This window comes from Chaetodon trifascialis, chromosome 1 (assembly GCF_039877785.1).
Source record: "Chaetodon trifascialis isolate fChaTrf1 chromosome 1, fChaTrf1.hap1, whole genome shotgun sequence".
Taxonomy (NCBI): domain Eukaryota; kingdom Metazoa; phylum Chordata; class Actinopteri; order Chaetodontiformes; family Chaetodontidae; genus Chaetodon; species Chaetodon trifascialis.
The window spans coordinates 17,803,849-17,822,195 of record NC_092056.1 but is presented as its reverse complement, the minus strand read 5'-3'; the positions used below and the strand labels follow the sequence as shown (position 1 = coordinate 17,822,195).

Here is an 18,347-nt window from a genome sequence, read left to right as displayed (position 1 = left end):
GGCCTTCACTTTAAACACCCTACTTCTTTATAGTTGTCATTCACAAGAGCAAGGAAGCTGCATTATCTGTGATCCTTTATACATTGATGTTCGTCATTGCTTAACTTTCAGAACAGCTGTGTTGCCACAACATGCTCTGGCTCCAAGCCTGTAAGCTCAGTGCACAGCGGCCTTGGCCTGGTCAAAAAAAGGTAGAGTGGCTAACTAGCAGATGTCAGCTGTGGTGGGAGCGGTCCCCCTGTCCCTCTCTGGCCTGGTCTCCAAACCCTTAATCTGTCCCCTCCCCCTCCTCTACCCTGGGGAGTGAAGTGAATGAGTGGGGGAAGATGAGGAGAGGGGGAAATTTTGGACTGAATCAGGTGTTGGGTGACTTAGCCAACACAGAGGTAATGAGAGGCTGTTAAGATGGGCACCAATGAAATGACCTTATGATTAGTTTACTCTCACTTGATGTTGTTGTCATAAGAAAAGACTCTAATTGATCAGCTGAGGTCACCAAGGTGTACATGCTGCTCATTTAAGAAGTTACATGTTAGCAGAGCTTCTTTCTGCCAGCGTATTTGCTTAGATAATTAGCTTAGTTAGTGTAGCCTTTGGAAGACTGTCTAGACTCGTAGCAGTGGGCTAGCTGGCCGAGACTGCACTGGACCCTCTATCCATTATTGAGCAGCTTGGGAAGTTGAGCAACTCACTGAAAGCCTCCTCACAGCAGCCCACTGCCACAGTCCATCTGAAACATTAATTAGACTTGTCCCAGCTTGGTCCTCCTCCATCCTACTATCTCCTGCTACCATGCCCATCCCCACAAGTAAACACAAAGCACAAAATACACAGTCTTCCCAAAAATGCACCCATATCCACCTCACCTGCTGCTCAGACTAAGTGGTGTCCTGACCTATGCAAATCTCTAGACTCATATGGATTGGTCAGGTGGAGTTGTTTAGTACTGGGGTGGAGCAACAAAACCAGCACTACAGGTTCTCTTTAATAACCGTCAACCCTCTAGAAAAAATCAGTATTCAGTTTACCTTTTTGTTTAATTTCATGCATTTAGATTTTATGGCTGCAACTAACAATTATTTACATTAGCAAATCATTTCATCTAGCTTAATCGATCATTGTTTAGTCAATGAAATATCAGCCATGAAAGACTTCCCACAGCCAAAAACAACATCCAACAGTCCAAAACCAAAAGACGTTTAATTTGCTATCACATATGACAAAGAAAAGCAGCAAATCCTCTGGTTTACAAAGTTTGAACTAGCAGATGTTTTTGCTTCATTAAATTCGAGTTTTCGTTATATGTGAAATAAATAAATTAAAGCCATGTTTCCACCGCAGGAACTTTCCCCAGGGACCGAGAACCTGTGGAGGATTTCAGTCAATTTTCACCTCAGGGTCAAAATTCAGTTTTAGGGACATTATTTTACCCCCCAAAACGTGCCTAGTACCTGTACTTTCCAAAAGTACGACAACTTTGGGATAAGGCTTGCAGCACTGAACATTTCTGACTGGTCTATTACATGCAGCATTTTATCTCAGCCACCATTTTTTTTGAACATGGAGTTACAGAAGAAAGCATATGACAGATAGGCCGACGACAACGCCCAGGTTTCGTTGTTGTATAGTCACACACAAAAATAAGTGGTGAAAACAGCTGTCTCTTTTTCATATATCAGCAGACTAATGTGCTTCATCTTCGTGGGTCTTCAGACCGCGGTGGAAAGGTAGACGACAATTGGCTGAAGGAACGTTTTAGTTCCTTGAAAAGTGGTTGTTGGAGGTGCTTTGGGTAGAAACCCTGCTTTAGTGGTTGCTTGCAAATTTCCAGATGTAGTTTTTCCATCTCAATCTGTTTTTTATGATTCTGAATTGTAAAATAGCGTCTATATTTTTAAGTATATATACATTGCAGGTCTTAATCCAGATCAAGAACACTAAAAGACAGTACTCATCCTAGCCACAGCCTTCACCCTGCTGCCATATCTGCTGCCGTACCACCAGACTACTTCTTTATTCAGGCTCCTCAATTCATCCTCTGCACTCCACCATAAAAAATATGTTATTTTATGTCTTATTGTTTATTCATCCAGTTATGTCATTTTTGTTTTGTTAGTAGTATAAAGAGACTACAACTTGCATTTCGTTATACAGCCTGGTGTTGTAGAATGATACATAAATGAATCTTGTAACTGATAACTGATCATCATGGTCACTATAACTGTCATGTCAGTTTGATTTGTTTTTAATGGACGAATTGTGTTTGTATTCCCAGACGAAAGCACGTTTTTTAGAGAAAACTCGAAAGCCTTGAAAGTGATGTGCATTTATTTTGTGTCATATATAGGCTCTACTCTCCCAAGACGGCAGACAGATGGAAAAGTCGTCCCTGCCTCCTTTATAGTGATGTACTGAATTTTGGGTCGAGCCTGCGCGCACAGTGACATACATTTTCAAACAAACACACGTACAGCACCGAGCCATACAACTAAACAACACCTGTCGAGCCAGTCAACTGTGATCAAAATTTGTGGTTCCTCGGTAACTGGGCACATGAAGGGACTGTGGTTTAGTCAAGGTGAGATACTGCAGGGTCATCCAGTGATAGTCAGCTAGGCCCTGGGCGTTCAGAGGATTTCCACTGATGGAATCTGAGCTAATTGAGCCAGCGCAGACTTTCGTTACAGTTGAAGTGACTCTTGTTTGAGTCCCTTATCTATTATAAATAAGCTTAAAATAAAGATGTACAGTTGAGGTGAGCGTTTCCCAGATCACCGCCTGAAACTGAAGGAGCAGTGGAGCACATGCATGTCTTACTGCAGTTATGCTGCCCTTCTGCCACTGTACTGAGCAGCTCTGTGTCGACACTTTGGATTCCTCAGACTTTGAAACTTTTGAGTCTTTGTCAAGAGGCCTCATCTTTGTATTTAAGTAAGTATAGAAGAATTATTATGGCCCAGACAAACTAGCACAGATAAAGTTTCAACTCACCGTCTCACTTGCACAGACACCATGGCCATACTGTACCATTAGTGTTTTGAATAATTTGTTATAGCCAAACTCTTACGCTGACTTTAATTGCTGCATTAGGGTGACCTCAGATACCCTGTAAGTGCGGGTGGCCCTGACTGGTGGGATATGCATACTTTAAAAGTAGGACAAAAATGAAAAGGAAGAAGAAAGAGTGGGGAAAAGACATGAAGGCATGAAAACTGCATTAGGCGGTGGCAGCCAACACAGAGAGAAGGATGTGAATGATTCAAGAGGCAGAGGGATTAATAATGCAGGACTCCCTCTTTCCCTCCATCCCAGCGTCCCCCTCTCTCTCCCTCCCCTCCACTCCCTTTAGCCTCTGCCTCCACCCTTTTGTATATTTCTTCTACACTCTCTCTATCTACTGTATTCACCCCTGACTTGTCCTCTTTGTTGTCAAGTCACTAACCTAACCAGTAGGGGGAGCTCTCCCCATCGAGCCTCTGCTGCTGTCTCCCACTTCCCCCCTCTCCTCCCCTGCTGTGTGCAGGTTTGAGACTGTGCACCAACTATGAGCCTTTTCACCAAAATTGTTGTTTGATGAAGTAAAATCATTTGTGTGTTGCCCCGGACTTTCTCCATGCCACCTTTGTAGATGTATGCCTGATGTAAGGTGTATGTCCATTTGCCTTCCCCGCCATCACCTGTAACCCCTATCAGTGCTCTTTCCCCTCTATACCTCATCACTCTCACCTAAGCAAAGGGGCAGAAATGACCTGGCCACGGGAAATGATGACCTAATTTAATTGCAACACTGATGGCCCGTCAGGAGGCTTTTAATTACCTGCTCATGTTTCTCTCTCTCTCTCTCTCTCTCTCTCTCTCTCTCTCTCTCTCTCTCTCTCTCTCCCTCCCTCCCTCCTTCCCTCTCGGTCCTACAGGACAGAGCTCTAATGGGCAGCATAACCAGGCTATGTGACAATGCCATAGCCCTGGAATCATTCAAAGGCTCTGAGAGAGAGACCAACCCACTCTACAAAGATTACCATGGTAAGAACACACACACTCGCTTATCTTTCTGTCTCTTTTCCAACAAACACACACACATACACGCAGGCAGTGCATTAAGACTGGGGCTGGGCTGTGGATGGAGGCAGGGCAGCCCCCTTGCAGGCCAGGCTGTCAGTGCATGTTAGTGTGCTGCTGCTCAATCAGACGTGCTCCTCAGTAGACAGGCCGGGGGGGATTCAGCTGCCACGCTGTACCCCCTCTCCCTCGCACCCTCACCCCCTCCATCCCTGCCTCCCCCCCTCCAGCAGAGCCTCTCCTCCCTCTCCCTCTTTCCTCGCCCCCTCTCCATCCCCAGTCCCATACCCCTGAGGCTTTGGAGCAGAGCAGACCAACACTGGGGAATCGATATTCTCACCATCACTCTCTCTTCCTCTCTGCCTCTATCTCTCTATCCCTCGCTCAATGTCTCCATGGCCAGCATGCACTGCTAATAAATAGAGGGCAAGGCTTTCAGTCAGGGAAGAGGACACCGGTAGGGACGATTGGAGAGACAGAAATGAAGAAAGAGGAGGGGGAGTGCAACATAGATTGTCCCAGCTCTCCCGGTCCTCACCGTCACTTTTCCTTTATGGCCTTACCATTCCCTCTTTCTCCCGTTTGCTTCCCTCTTTTCTATCACTCTATCACACTCTTCACGCATAAAGGTCAGTATAAGCGAGTGGGGTATTTTTAGCTGTGCCTCTCGAACTCTCCCACTCACTCTTGCGCTTTTCCTCTCATTTCTCCCCTCCCTCCCCTCCTCGGGTTAGACAGCCCCGTTGTGACAGATGAAGAGATGAGTAGTAAAAACATTCAATGGCAGATTTTGGTTTCATCCAACAGCGTGTTTTATTTAGTTAATACAGCCCATAGTGATCGCATTCCTCTGCACTGTGAAGGCAGGAGGCATGTAAACCCATTCAACATCCGAGTGTTGTAGTGCATCATTTTTTTTAAATAATGGTGCATTACAAAAATGTTGTTTGGAATTTGCAATTAACATTGTTTGAATTTCTTGTTCAAGAATAATATTTGCCCTCTGTTTAACCAGCCAGAGAAATTCTGGTTGGGTTATGAAATGCATTTATGTGCATGATTGTTTTGATGTGTGTTCATGAGTGCAAACGCATCTGGTACGAGTGTGAGAGTGCGTGCGGGTGCGCGTGCGTGCGTGTTTGCGGCAGCAGTTCAGGGCTGCTCAAAGCATGCTGGGAAGCCTGTCACTGCAAATCAGGCAAGGGGAAATCACCCAAGTGCACAGAGGAGAGAACCCACCATCCCCCACTTTCTCTGTCTGTCTCCCTTTCTCCATTACTCCCTCGATCCCGTCTTTTCTCTCTCACGCTCATTTATACCACCCTACTTCTACAGTGCTTTTTACAGTTTTATGAAATCGTAACTTTGTGGTGACAGGAAATGAGAAGCTAAGGGTAAAAAATACTCCAAAGCTTCCTCCCATTCTTTGCAGGAATCCCGAGCTCGTATGTTTGCTCTCTGTCCCTCATTGCTCTTGTGTGTCCTTTAATTGACAAATTTCCTTTACAGTACACCCATGCTCCAGTCTGTAGGGGAAAATCAATGAGCAGCAATGCCCATATGCTTACTGATATCTGATAACAAGTTATTTCTTCTCAGTTTGTGTCAAATAAACTGAGGAAAATGTTGATTTTAGTGCAACATTGTCAAACACTCAAAAAAAATCCATCAGATCTTCATTTTAATATGCTGACTGTCACACTTGCTTCAAGTAAAAAAACAACTTAGGTATCAAGAGAGAAACAGCTCCCTTCAGACATCACAAAACTGATTTAAATGGACAGTAATTGGAGTAGTATTTTTCATTTGAATTTTCTTAGCAGTTGCTACATGTAAAAAGAAATTATTCTGTATAAAACAAATGAAGACATACATTTTCAAATGTATTTTGCAAGCAGATCATCCATATATGAACTCTATGATGCACCCCTAGACTAGAGTAATCTTCCTTTAAGATATTGTATGTTGAGCGTATATTGAGCAAAATAGTGTTCCTGAATTCTTGTAGTAGTTCATAGTGAATCTTGTGTGTAATTTAAACCCTCAAGATAAGTTGCACTCTTTCAAGAAGTTTTTTTGCATTTTAAAAACAGTGCACACTATGTTGTTTGTGGGCACAGTTTAACACATAACATGCATATTGGGGATATGAGTGCAATATTTTATTTGTACTTTTCTTTTACAATCTGCTTCCACTGACCTTCACAGGTCTTCTACATGTGCACCAAGTACCTCACCTGAACTGTCTGGCGAGTAAACTCCCTGACCACAAGGACCTGGCCTTCAAGCTCAAGAGAAAACAGTTCACTATTGAGGTATGTTGTCAAGGTTACTCAGCATACCCAGGGCTTCTCCATAAACGAGACATGGTGTTCAGAGGTTCTACCCTCTTGTTGTATATTTAATGCTGTCTTTCAGTCAGATTTTTTGTTTTATTTTGTTGCCCCCATTTTCATTTCTCAAATGTGTTTTTATAACTTGCCATGTAACCATTAACCTGAAACAAGAGCTGAATTTAGGCAGTAAGTAATTATTCATGAAGAAAGCCATTACATTTGTTACCATTCTTCATGTTCATATCAGTGCTGAAATTTAGTGCTGATGATAAAGAGAAGTCTCTTCTGTTGGCCAAGTTCTGTCAGCCTGTGTTTCCATTTGTCTGTTATTGGGTGTCAAAATCAAAGGTGAAGCTATTGATTATACACTGTTGCTGCCACACTTACTCCAGTGTGAGTCAAGAGGCAACAGAGTGAGAAAAATGTCTCTATATTCATATGCAAAAAGAGGTGGCAGTTTAAGTTAAATGTATTTCTATTTTTATATACTAAAGAAGTATGAATTAATCAGCACTTATGATACTAATGCATGAACATGTCCCCAGCCATCCAGGATAGACCGCAACAAAGAGAGTCACCCTATTAAAAACATTTTAGGCCACTGTAGCTCTCAAGAGCACAAGATATGTACATGCAGGAGGTCCTGCTTTCTTTGTCTGGCAGGTCGCTGTTCTTTCACTCCCCAGATGGCAACAGCCATGACCACATGAGAAAAAGGAGCAAAAGTAGACAGCAGCTCTACATTTTATTCTAGCCTATAAGCTAATTAAATGCCAGTGTCGTGGTGTTTTTAGGTTGAAAAAGTGGTGGGACAGTCTGCACAGATGCAGGATCAGAAAATGGCACAGTTTTAATAGTTTTATATCCCTTCAATAATGATAATTAATATTTGACTCTTCTGTGGCATGACTACAAGACACTGCAGGAGTAGATTAAATGCGGCAGTGTATAGTCTTACAAACACTGCTTGCACACCGAAGGATAGCAATAGGAGAAGACGAGGAGTGGCATTTGGTGTAAACCCATGTTTGAACTGAATGCGAGAGGGAGGAGAGCAGAAGAGGACTGAAGGACAATGGAGGACATCCCCATGAATAAGGGCAAATAAGTATAGCCGTCATGTTTCTCATCGGAGAATCAGGTCCAAACATTGTCCGGAGTTGCTCGTGTAGCACATAACTGGATATTGTCCGTGAAAAATTGACCTGATGTAATCAGATTGCAAATACTTCCTATACGAGCAAGATGAACTGAAAATCTTGCGATTAAGTGATTCTAAGCTGAAGAGATAAGATTTGAAGAGAAAGGAAAGTGGTCCTTTCTGTGGGCAAACTTTTCAGTAAATCCTGGAGCTGCGCAATCAGCTCATTCCCTGAGAAAAAAGAGCTGTCAGCTAGTTTAGCAGCAATAAGGTGGTCACCCTGTGAAAGTCGCTGCTCAGCCTGTGAGATTAAGATGTTGGACGCCTCGTTCATACAGTAACTGGTGACAGATAGGTGACTCTTCCGTTCGGTTCATCTGAATCAGTTAAAAAACTTGTTTTTGCAGAATGTTGTGGAAAACATACACGTCTGCCATTGAAAATAATTCCAGTAGCAGTGAGAAGGTGCAATCCTTAAAGTTTAGAGAGCCTGAATGCCTCACTGATGGAGGCTTTGTCTTCTCCAAAAACTGCACTGTGTGGAAGGTTGTTCACTCTGCAAAAAACACCCTCAAAATGGTCAACATGGTGACATTCGTAGACATTCCCACTCATCACAGCAGCACCATCATAGGTTTGTGCCATCAACTTGCCCTCTAACTGTGATTCCAGCACCCTTTTGATGGTGCTAGACAGGCTCACATCTGTCTCAACTTGCACAAACTCCAAAAAATGTCAAATATCAATAAATAAAATCTCAATACAAGCATCAGTAATTTGCATGACACGTAAGTCATTTCATTATCATTGAAAAGCAATGGCTGATTAAAACTTCTTGTACAAGTCAGACCTAGCCAAGACAAGGTCAAATAATGGCATCAAGCACATAAACAGGACAATAACATCAAATGACAATAACATCATTAAGTACAAAAAATGATGCATTGCACAATACACTGCAATAGATAATGCAAGATTAAATTAGCCATGATAGTTAGGTAAAGCAACATCTCAGTTTCCTCCCCGTACACCTCTGCAGTTCAGCAGCTCATTCTGAATTGTGCTAGAGGTCCCTTTAAACTGGCTGAGTGTCACAGTGCTTCCTGAGTCTTTAGTTACCCTCACACATGGTTTCAAATATCCATTGGAAAATCCCAGGGTGCAGACAGTGCCATGTAGCACCTTTTCACATTTTCCACACAGTTTAAAAAAGGTTATTACTCCACTGAGCCACCCACCTATTCTCCTCAACTTGTTGATTTTGCTGTTCAATTCCCTGTTTGTGTCTGGCAAGAAAGCCCAATTTTGCCACGTTGTCCAGATGACTCCCACTGCTGTCATGTTTGGAAAGATGCTTGAGACCCTGAAAGTCTGGTCTTGACCAGGTACCATCCCCTCAGAGTAACCCACACAAGAAGCAAAAAAGCACTTAAATTGTGAAATAGTGATACCAGAATTATTTTTTGTAATACACTGATCCAGAATTATACTAATGTCTAAGTTACTCTGCACTAGTAAAACTCTAAAATTGCCAGCAGATTGACCACCAATGCTCCATCGCCCTCGCTAAGTGTGATATCTAGAGGGCATTTGTCACGTCCTCCAAGACACATTGGATGAGGTCTGAGGACAGAAATACCCAAAAAATGCTATAAGGGGTGGTTCAAACTTTTTCATTTTCTATCGTAGTGTAAAATCTCTCAATTAACTCGGCCATTTTCAGTCTGTATAGGGTATGGGGCATACACACAGCACCGGATTGTATGGCCTTTCCCTTTCTTCTTTCATTATGATTTATGATTTCTCACCCTCTTTCTCTTTTTCTTCCTGTCAGAGATGCAATCCGTTTTGCATGTGTCACATCATCACTCTCACTCAGAGTAATCAATCTGTCACTGAACTACCACTCTAGAGACAAATTAAGGGGCCCTCCTCTTAGCTCAGGCTCATGATTGGTCCTCATTACATTATCATTACCTTATCACACCCTCTGGTCCTTGCCTCTTAGTGAGTCCTATTGTCTCAGGCAGGAGGTGAGGGGGAGGAGAGGAATGCCCCCCGCTCCCACAAACCTCCGCCGCATCCCACGGTCAACCCCTTTTCTACCAGCCGTCACCATCCTTCTAACCCTTTTTCGGCCTTCTCCCCCTCCTTTCTGTGACCCCCTGAATAGGCCACTCCAGTATAGATTTATAAGGTCCGTAAAAGTCAAGGTGGTTATCCTCAGTGGTCTTTTAATTAGGCCTCTGTATTGGGCAGGCCAGGGGGCCGAGTTCTAGAGCGACCCTGTAGCCCTGCGGGGCTTGGATACTGTGTCATATATCCCAGCAGCACATTGTAAAATCAATCTTTGTCTGCTTCCCTTGTTTAAGGAGCTTTATTGGAGTTTTTTGTTGTATGGTAACCATACTCTTATATTGCCCACATACCATTACTTTTCAGATTTCTGAAATAGCTTTGATTGTTGACATAAAAGAACACGTATATGAAATGCCAGTCAAATGTCAATCACAATCCTTGGCCATGACACATTGCTATGTGTCAGGGAATTTCCCAGAGAACATTGTATCATATCACCAGTCATGCATCAAATCAATCAAAACAGATTAGTCATTGTTATACACTATTATGCTCTCGTGTTGTGTTCTCTGGCACCGTGATTGGCTGTCATTAATTTGCACCTCACCTTAGCTGGAGGTGTCACAAAGGTATGAGTGCACGTTGGCTCTGTGTCTCTGTGTCAGTATGCCTGTTACGAAGTTTGCATGCAGGAATCCCGTCTGTCTGTCTACGTGGCTCATCATAGACTGTTTGACCTGGTGGTCAGCTGCCTCGGTGGGCTACTGATTGACACATGAGATGGTGATTGGATTCTAAGCCCAGTGTCTGAAGTGTGACAGCTCACACCATCCCTGCTAATCACCTCATTTACTCAAGCTGCAGGACTCCTCTGCCCGGGGCCACATAATACAACATTCTCTTACTGAGTTTTTTTCCACCGTGCTCCCAGTCTGTCTTCTTCCACACATCCATCGTGGTCACGATAGAGCACCGCTCCTGCTGCTTTGCGCTTCCTTCAACTTTTGACTCCTTTTCCATATTTTAAATGCACCGCATCAAGCCTCACTCTGTGTATCATCTATCAGGATTAATTTGTGAAATGCTGGTGGTGAGTGACAGGTGATTGACAGCGCAAGCTCCTCAGCAGTTGGGTCATGCAGCTACATGTCACCCCAGCTGTGCATGGAGCCATGCTGGTAACTAATTTCTTAACTGCTGTTTGACTCATGCTTCTATCACCTAGTGCCTCAGGAACGCGGAAAAGTATTTGTTTGCCATCGCATTGAGCACAGGTTTTGTCAATAAATGTTGCTGTATTCAGTTTTTAGAAGTAATTAATTATTCTTCATTTGAGAGGTTTTACTGCATTCATTCCCAACCCCACACTCAGCACCGTCATCAATGTTCTGTTGGTTCCGTGATAAGGTTACTGCGGTAACAGTTGACGTTTCCGAGAGTTCAAGCTGCGGTTGATGAGCAGTTATTAGCCATGACGCCTGAAGCCAGAATTAACCCATAGCCCTGTCTGAGCAGGTAGGGGAGTGTTAGGTGTTTAGACAAGATTAACACATACTCATAGACACACACAAACATTGCTTACTCCCACACATACAGATATTGACATTCATGCAGCGGCACAAGCACGTACTTATTGAGAAACGCACGCATGCACATATGTAACACGCGATGTGTGTGAGAATTTTCTCACTCATTCATATTAAGCCGACACAGGCCTCTGTCACTCGTTTCACAATGCAAGATGCTTTGAGGATGAAGCTCTGAAGAATGCAGATGGTTCGCAATTACATTCTCCTAACCTTTGTTTGACCCTTTAAACTGACAGGCAATGTGCCTGTGGGGTACCGGGGTGCCAGCAGCAGGTCACAGGGTCAAATACAGTATAAGACAGGGATTTGTGTCAAATTAGTCTTCTCTGAGAGAGGCTATTTGGAGGTGTCTGTTGCACTGACGAGCTCTGTCACTTGGGTGGCTGCGTTGTCTGCACACATGTATTGGCTTTAAGGAAATATTTGTAGGCTTAAGAACTTTCAGTGTTATTTTAATGATTTTCATGTTTGTTTTTCCTGTGTCCTCATTGGAGAGAGTGTGTAAAAGAAAGATGAGTGAGAGCAGGATGACGCATGATGAAGGTCCAAAGCCAGATTTAAACCTCACATTGATAAATGTAGGAGTTATTGTGATCATAGTTTCTGATTTTTTCAGACCAACATCCAAGTCAGAGTTAAAATTAGGGAACCTGAGATTTTCCTGAAAGCTCTGACAAACATGATTCTAAAAAAGTTGGGATGCTGTGTAAAGCTTCACTTGCATTTTACTAAGTGCTCCTGAACCCATGTAGTAATGTCCTTTATACAATCATGTGTTCACAAAGTGGTGAACCTCGCTCCAGCCTTGCTTGTGAACGACTGAGCCTTTCCAGGATGCTCCTTTATACCCAACCAAGATACTATCACCTGTTACCAATGAACCTGTTTACCTGTGGAATGTTCCAGACAGGTGTTTTTGGAGCATTCCACAACTTTGCCAGTCTTTAGTTGCTCCTGTCCCAACTTGTTTAAAAAGTGTTGCTGCATTAAATTCATATCAATAAGCATTTGTTTACAAAATCAATGAGGTTGATGGGGTAAAGCACTAAATATAATGTCTTTGTACTGTTTTCCGTTGAGTATATGTCACAAAGGTTTAGCAAGTTATCATGGTCTGTTTTATGTTTTACACAGCGTTGCAGTTGTATTATCTGGCTTCACTCAGAATGCAGCTGCATTCTAACCGACAGTAGCCCTGCATGAAAAAATGCAGCCCCCTCATTTGTCTCAAACTGGACTACCTGGATTGTATTTCATCATCTCTCCGGTACCTGAACAACAACACACCCCAAATGACGCAGTCCTTGGACTGCTTTAACGCAGGCTGCACATCCTCAAATAAATGCCAAAAAAGCTAAACAAACATGGCAGCCGAAACGCCCTTGTTAAAGATAATCAAGCATTCATTTAGCATTAGATTGACTATGTCCTGTATTACTAACCCTCTGCCATCATTCAAACATCTCGAGTTGTCTTATGACCTTCCATCCCACATGACGTGAACTTGGCATCAGCCAGCTGAGTACGTTTTTAAGCTGAGTGGAGAGGGAGCAGAAAAAGAAGATGAAGATGATGATGATGATGGTGCTGAGTAGAAGAAGACTTAAGGAGAAGAGGAAGCCAAACTGAAAGAGTCCGAGGGAGGTGTGTGTAGTAGGTTAATGTTTCTTGGCATGTCCTCAAAACGTCTTTAAGACAACGCCTGTGTCTGCCCCCTGTTGAAGCCTGTGGGTGCCGAGGGAAGGGTGTTAATGGACCTATGTGAGGAACAGAGCGATGGCTTGGAGAGGAGGGGGGAGGCATAAGCGGAGAGGAGCAGTTAAGTGATTCTCAGGTCAGGTCTAATTAAAATGAGGGCTTTTCCTCAGAGGCACCAAACAGTCTTATTGAGAGAGAAATAAAAAGGGAGGGAAAGAAAGAATTCTGGAATGAAGAATGAGTTAGACAGAGACCAAGTCCCGAGGGCCTGTTTGTGTATTTGTTTATATGTTTGTTTGTATTCCATGCCTGGTCGTATATCTGCCTCCCCATGTCTCAAATAATGTTGAAAAGAACTCATATGGAGAAAGAACTGAAGTGGGTCATTTAATATTTACTTCCATTAGTGCATCACAATGACCACTCACAGACTGAGAGGTAACTAAATACAAACAATGGTCTTATTGGATGTCCTGAACCTATTAGTAGCATGCAAAAAATCCTCACACTCTCCATACATCTGCCTGCGATTCCTACATGCCTTGGGAATCACGATCAGATGGGAATAGACCTTTGGAATAATATTCCAGTTGAATAATTTATACTTCCTCCCTTGGTGCACACCAGCCTCTGTCGCATTTTGGAATGAGGTGTGCTTATGGTTTGTGCGTGTTTGAGAAAGAGAGAGGGAGAGAGCCCGGCGCAGGCCAGCCTGTGGCACGCGATCAGACCCCTCAGCCGAACAATATTCACAACATACATCAGATTTGCATCTATTATTTAACAGCCATTTTATCTATTCTGCAAATGTGCATGTGTGTTTGAAAAGGCCCAGCCCGTAAGGTCCCCATGCTGATTCTTGGGTACGTGTGGGGCGGAGTGCAAACGTGTGCATGTTTTTTTTTGGGTTTGTTTGCTGACTTTGTTAAATCTCTTGATTGGAAAACCTAACCTACTTCACGTATGCCAGATCTCAGGAAGAGGCCACTGAGTTTTGTGGCTGGAAGTGCAAATTTGGCACCCTGCTGTGGCCTGCTGATCAGGTTTGAAGTGTAAGCACAGAGGATGTGCTTGTCCTGATGAGGTCAAGGTTCAGAAATCATGAAGGACACCGGCTAAAACAGTCCAAAAAGAGTTGGAGTTTTTTTTGTAGAACACCCGGGAGAAAAAGAAGTAGCAGTTGTTTGCTGTAGTCTGGGATTTTGCCAAATGTGCTGCCCTCTATACTATATCAACACAATGCCGAAACGTTTCTTGCAAACATGCAGTATTAAAGGAAAACAAAACAGGGCATATGTGCTCCTCCTGCCAGACTGAGTAAGAGCGTGGTCTGCCTGAACTCGCCCTGGAAGTGAAGCTGTTTCGTCAGTGAGCAGTGAACCCTTAACATAGTCCATGCACCACTCAGCCCCCATCAGACTAGACTGGCTACATTGGACTCAGACCTGATTAAAGTAGCCCCAGTTGTCTTCAGCTCCCATTAGACAGAGGAGGGGGAAGAGGCTGTAACTTACATGCCACCCTACATCCATGGGGTTTTGTGGTGCTATGGTGTATGTGTAAGTGCGTTCAGAAAGGACCCACCATTAGCATAATGGTAGTGACTGGGGAACCATAGGCCCCCTGGTGCTTATAAACTGGGTCTTCACTGTATCTTTGGCCTCTGAATTATTTTATTGTTATCTCCTAGGCTTGAGAAAAAAGTGTCTAATTTTGCCTTAGGTCTATATACTTTTGTGCAAGTCTTAAAACTGTTTGAAAGACTGCTAAATTTGTTCACCAAAAATCCTGTGCAAAACCTCTGCTGCTTTTCCTCACAGTCAAACATAATTCATGAGTTTCTTTTGATCCTTGGTTGTGTAAATTTAAGGTCATAAACGGCAGCGAAAATGAATATATCTGCATTTGCACTTTTTCAAAAGCTACACATTGGTATTTGAAAGTTTGAAATCTCAAGTGCTCTAAACAGTGTCCACTCTGAAATTGCACTGAAACAAAGTCAGCATTGATATTGAGATTTGGCTTCATAGTGGCAAAAGGCAGAGGTTGGCCTGTTTTGTTTTGGTGTAATTCTAAACCAAGTTTAAGTCTGAAGCAGCCAAAATGAAACAGTCCCCTCGCTGCTGTGGGTCCACAGACAAAGTTAAAATTGCCATCATGGGCACAAACAGCTCCATGGTCGGAGTGGTTCAAAGGTGGAATGTTGATCCGGAGCAGGAGCATCAAACTCAGGAAGGCTCTCTGCTTGGGTCCTAAAAATAACTTTCCCACACTCTCACCGCTCAGTGTCCTGGGGGGGTCAGGAGGAGGAGTGTGTGTATGTATTTTTCAGTGTGTCTGCTTAGTGTTTATGTATGTTTTGCTGCCTACAATGTGGTCACACTTGAAAACACAGAGAGTGTGTCAAATGGGATGCTGCCCACACAAATGTTCAGATTGTTTTACAAAAGGTTTGTTTTCTAAAATGGTTTTCTTAAGTCTCTTCTTCTTCCTCTTCAGTAGTTTGGGAGGTAACATTTGGCAAAGAGTGCAGTGAAATGGGCAAAAACCTGTTTAGATAGTTATGACCAGAGACTGTACTGTGTTTAAGGAAGGTAAAACCCAGATGAAATCAGATGCACAAAGATTCATCATCAACAGCGCTTGCAGTGTGTGATTGGCTGTATTGACATACCAAATTTGTGATCACACAGTTGGAAGCAACAGAAAGTTGTCCTCAGCAATACTGCTGTAGGAAAGCACTCAGTCATGTCTGTCAAGGTTGACAATCAAATCTCAACATTTCTTAAAAGCTTGTTTTTTTCTGCTTTCACTACAACGTGAGACCACTGTCCTCAAAAAGCCTGTCCTCCTGAGTAGATGTTCTTTTTGTGAGGAGTCAGAGAAAAGTAGGCTCAGATGCCAGATCAGTTCGACGGTTAGTCTTTTCCTCTGTCAGCTATCCCTCAATGAGCCCTTACTTGACAAATTGCGTCTCTGGATCCTCTCTCTTTCTCTTTATCTCCAAGCTCACCATAAAGGCATTTGTTTCAGCTACTCATGGGAGCTAATTAACCCCTGCTACTGTGAATATGGTTGTATTTAAGAAGGATTCACCCAATAGTCAACACAGAGTTGTTTAAAGTGGTGTTGGCCATTGAGTGAGCTGCTGAATGTAGCAGCGCTCATGAATTTTATGAGGGCAAGTGTCCCTGTCCTTCAGAGTTCACAGGTGGCTATTGAAAGGCCTGGCCACATGATGGAGGATAGTTAGGACACATATAGAGCGCTGAATAGACTTTAATTACGCAGAGGGCCATTCGAAGGACAAGCCTGCACTTCAAAAGGCAAGTTAGAGGGCAAGGTGATGGCGCCTTATCAAAAATTGTGTGACCCCATCCATGAATCAGGGTGCATGTGTCAGTCAGTGGTTTTGTCTTTATGCAGCAAAAATAGAACAATTTTCTTTGTGCATTTGTCTGTGTGTGCGTGTGTGTTTGTGTGTGCTACCTAACACACATACGTGAATGTGTGAAGGTGGGGGGAGGCCCTGGGTGGGAGAATACTCCAGTGTGTGGCTTAACCAAACTTTCCTTTTGTCCCTAACAATGATGAGTGATGATGAGTGACAGGGGTGTTAGGAGTGGGATCTGGGGAACAGAATGCACCTAAGCAGTGCTCACCCAAACTCACACAAAAGGCAGCGAAAGGTCAAATCTGAGGCAAGCGTCTTATCCACCGCCATATAATATTGCACCACATTTTGCATCATAGCTTTATTAGCTTTAGCATTAGCTAAAACGTTTCATGCCTCTGCTGTGCTCAGTAGTATTTTTCTCGACCATCCTGTACAGAATTTTGAAAGACTTTTTGAATATACAAATTGCACCCCTATTGATTATCAAAGGCCTTTCTAATCGGAGTCTTATCCCACTGAGCCCCTGAAATACCACTCACCTTTTCTTTTCCCTCATTTTAACCTTGAGATGCTCTCTCTCTCTCTCTCTCTCGCTCGCTCTCTCTCTCTCTCTCTCTCTCTCTCTCTCTCTCTCTCTCTCAGTCTGAAGCAAGCAAGACAACATACACAGTTGTCCTTTTGTTGCACCAAATCCATACATTCTGCTTACACAGCCCGACTGCACACTCAGAAACCCCTCCCTTTACCCCCGCACACACATTATGCCCCACTGCTAGCTGGGGATGAGGAGGACTTGCGTGCAAGTGTTTCCCAGGAGGCAGTTGTAGACTGAGGGTTCTGAGGCCCGGGGATGGCTCTAGATGGCGGTTAGCGAGGAACCAGTATTTTTTCTTTTTTTTTGCCTGCTCTCCTCCTACCCCTCCCCCTTTCTGAGCTCAGGCAGTGATCGTAATGGGGGGTGACAGCTCACCTCTCCCTAGCGTGCCTTCGGTCCTCGGAGCGTTAGACCCCCCCATATAACCCCACCACCACCGCCACCAAGTCCCGGAAGGCCACAAAGGTTACTCCATATGTTAGTCTGAGGATTCTTATGAATCTTTTTTTTTTCCCTCAGACAAGTATATTTTACGTCAAGTCGAGAAAGATTTGCGTGGCTCAAATCAAACCTGGAATATTTCATCTTCATCCCCTAATCATGACAATATTTACCTGGTGTGGAGTCTGTTTCATTGTTTTATTTGTATTTATTTATTTATTTTGCTCTGTCATCCTCTGCTTCCTGTTCTTCTGTGTGAGTTGCGACTCAGTGGTGTGAAAAGATCCAGGGCCCAGAGTTTCACATCTATTAAAGGCTTCATGTTTGGAGAGGGAAGTGATCTGATGGCCTGATGTTGTATGCTCACTTACACAGACTGTTTATGTGGGGATGTCATGTATGCCTGCTTCACCACCCACTCTGAAAGTGCATGTGTGTGTGCGTGCATGCATATGGGTGCGTATGTGTGTGCCTGCGCTCACCATGCATTTAATCCTGTATCCTTACATGCCTTTGCAATGTTGCAGCATTATTTTTGGTTTAAGTCTCTTAAACATTGCGTCATCGCTTTATTTGAGACACACGGCAGCTTAACTGCTAAGTTCAAAAAGTTTGAAGAAATTCTGTATTGTTTGTGCGCTCAAAGTTACGATGGGAATATTTTATGTCTCTGTTGCAATAAATTTTCACTTATTGAGCGACTTCGTTCACTCATATCAGAAATAACCTGCTTACCTCAACAAGAGAAAATATCCCACTGAATGTCCCTCTCCAGATACATCTCATAGGACATGAAAAGTTAATAGCCTCCTTTGATGCACATCCTTAAAAACACTCTGAGTTTCAGCAGTCATCGTTTGAGCTTTCTGCATCAACAGAAGTCTTGCAAGGAGACGGGAGATGTAATGCGCAAAATTATAATTAAATCAGTACAGTGAATTTCTCGCACCCCTCAATAGATAACGCATCTTGGTGTTTGTGTGTACGTGTGTGTCTTTGAATCTTTGCATGA

General features: G+C 43.4%; 1 protein-coding gene across 1 annotated transcript in view; it reads left to right on the top strand.

Moving 5' to 3' along the window:
- elp4 (elongator acetyltransferase complex subunit 4) overlaps positions 1-18,347 on the top strand; it is a 55,036-nt gene that overhangs the window by 15,976 nt on the left and 20,713 nt on the right. The window contains exons 8-9 of the mRNA XM_070961387.1: positions 3,915-4,023; positions 6,268-6,374. Coding sequence (XP_070817488.1) covers positions 3,915-4,023; positions 6,268-6,374 — 216 coding nt within the window. The remainder of the gene's footprint in view (positions 1-3,914; positions 4,024-6,267; positions 6,375-18,347) is intronic.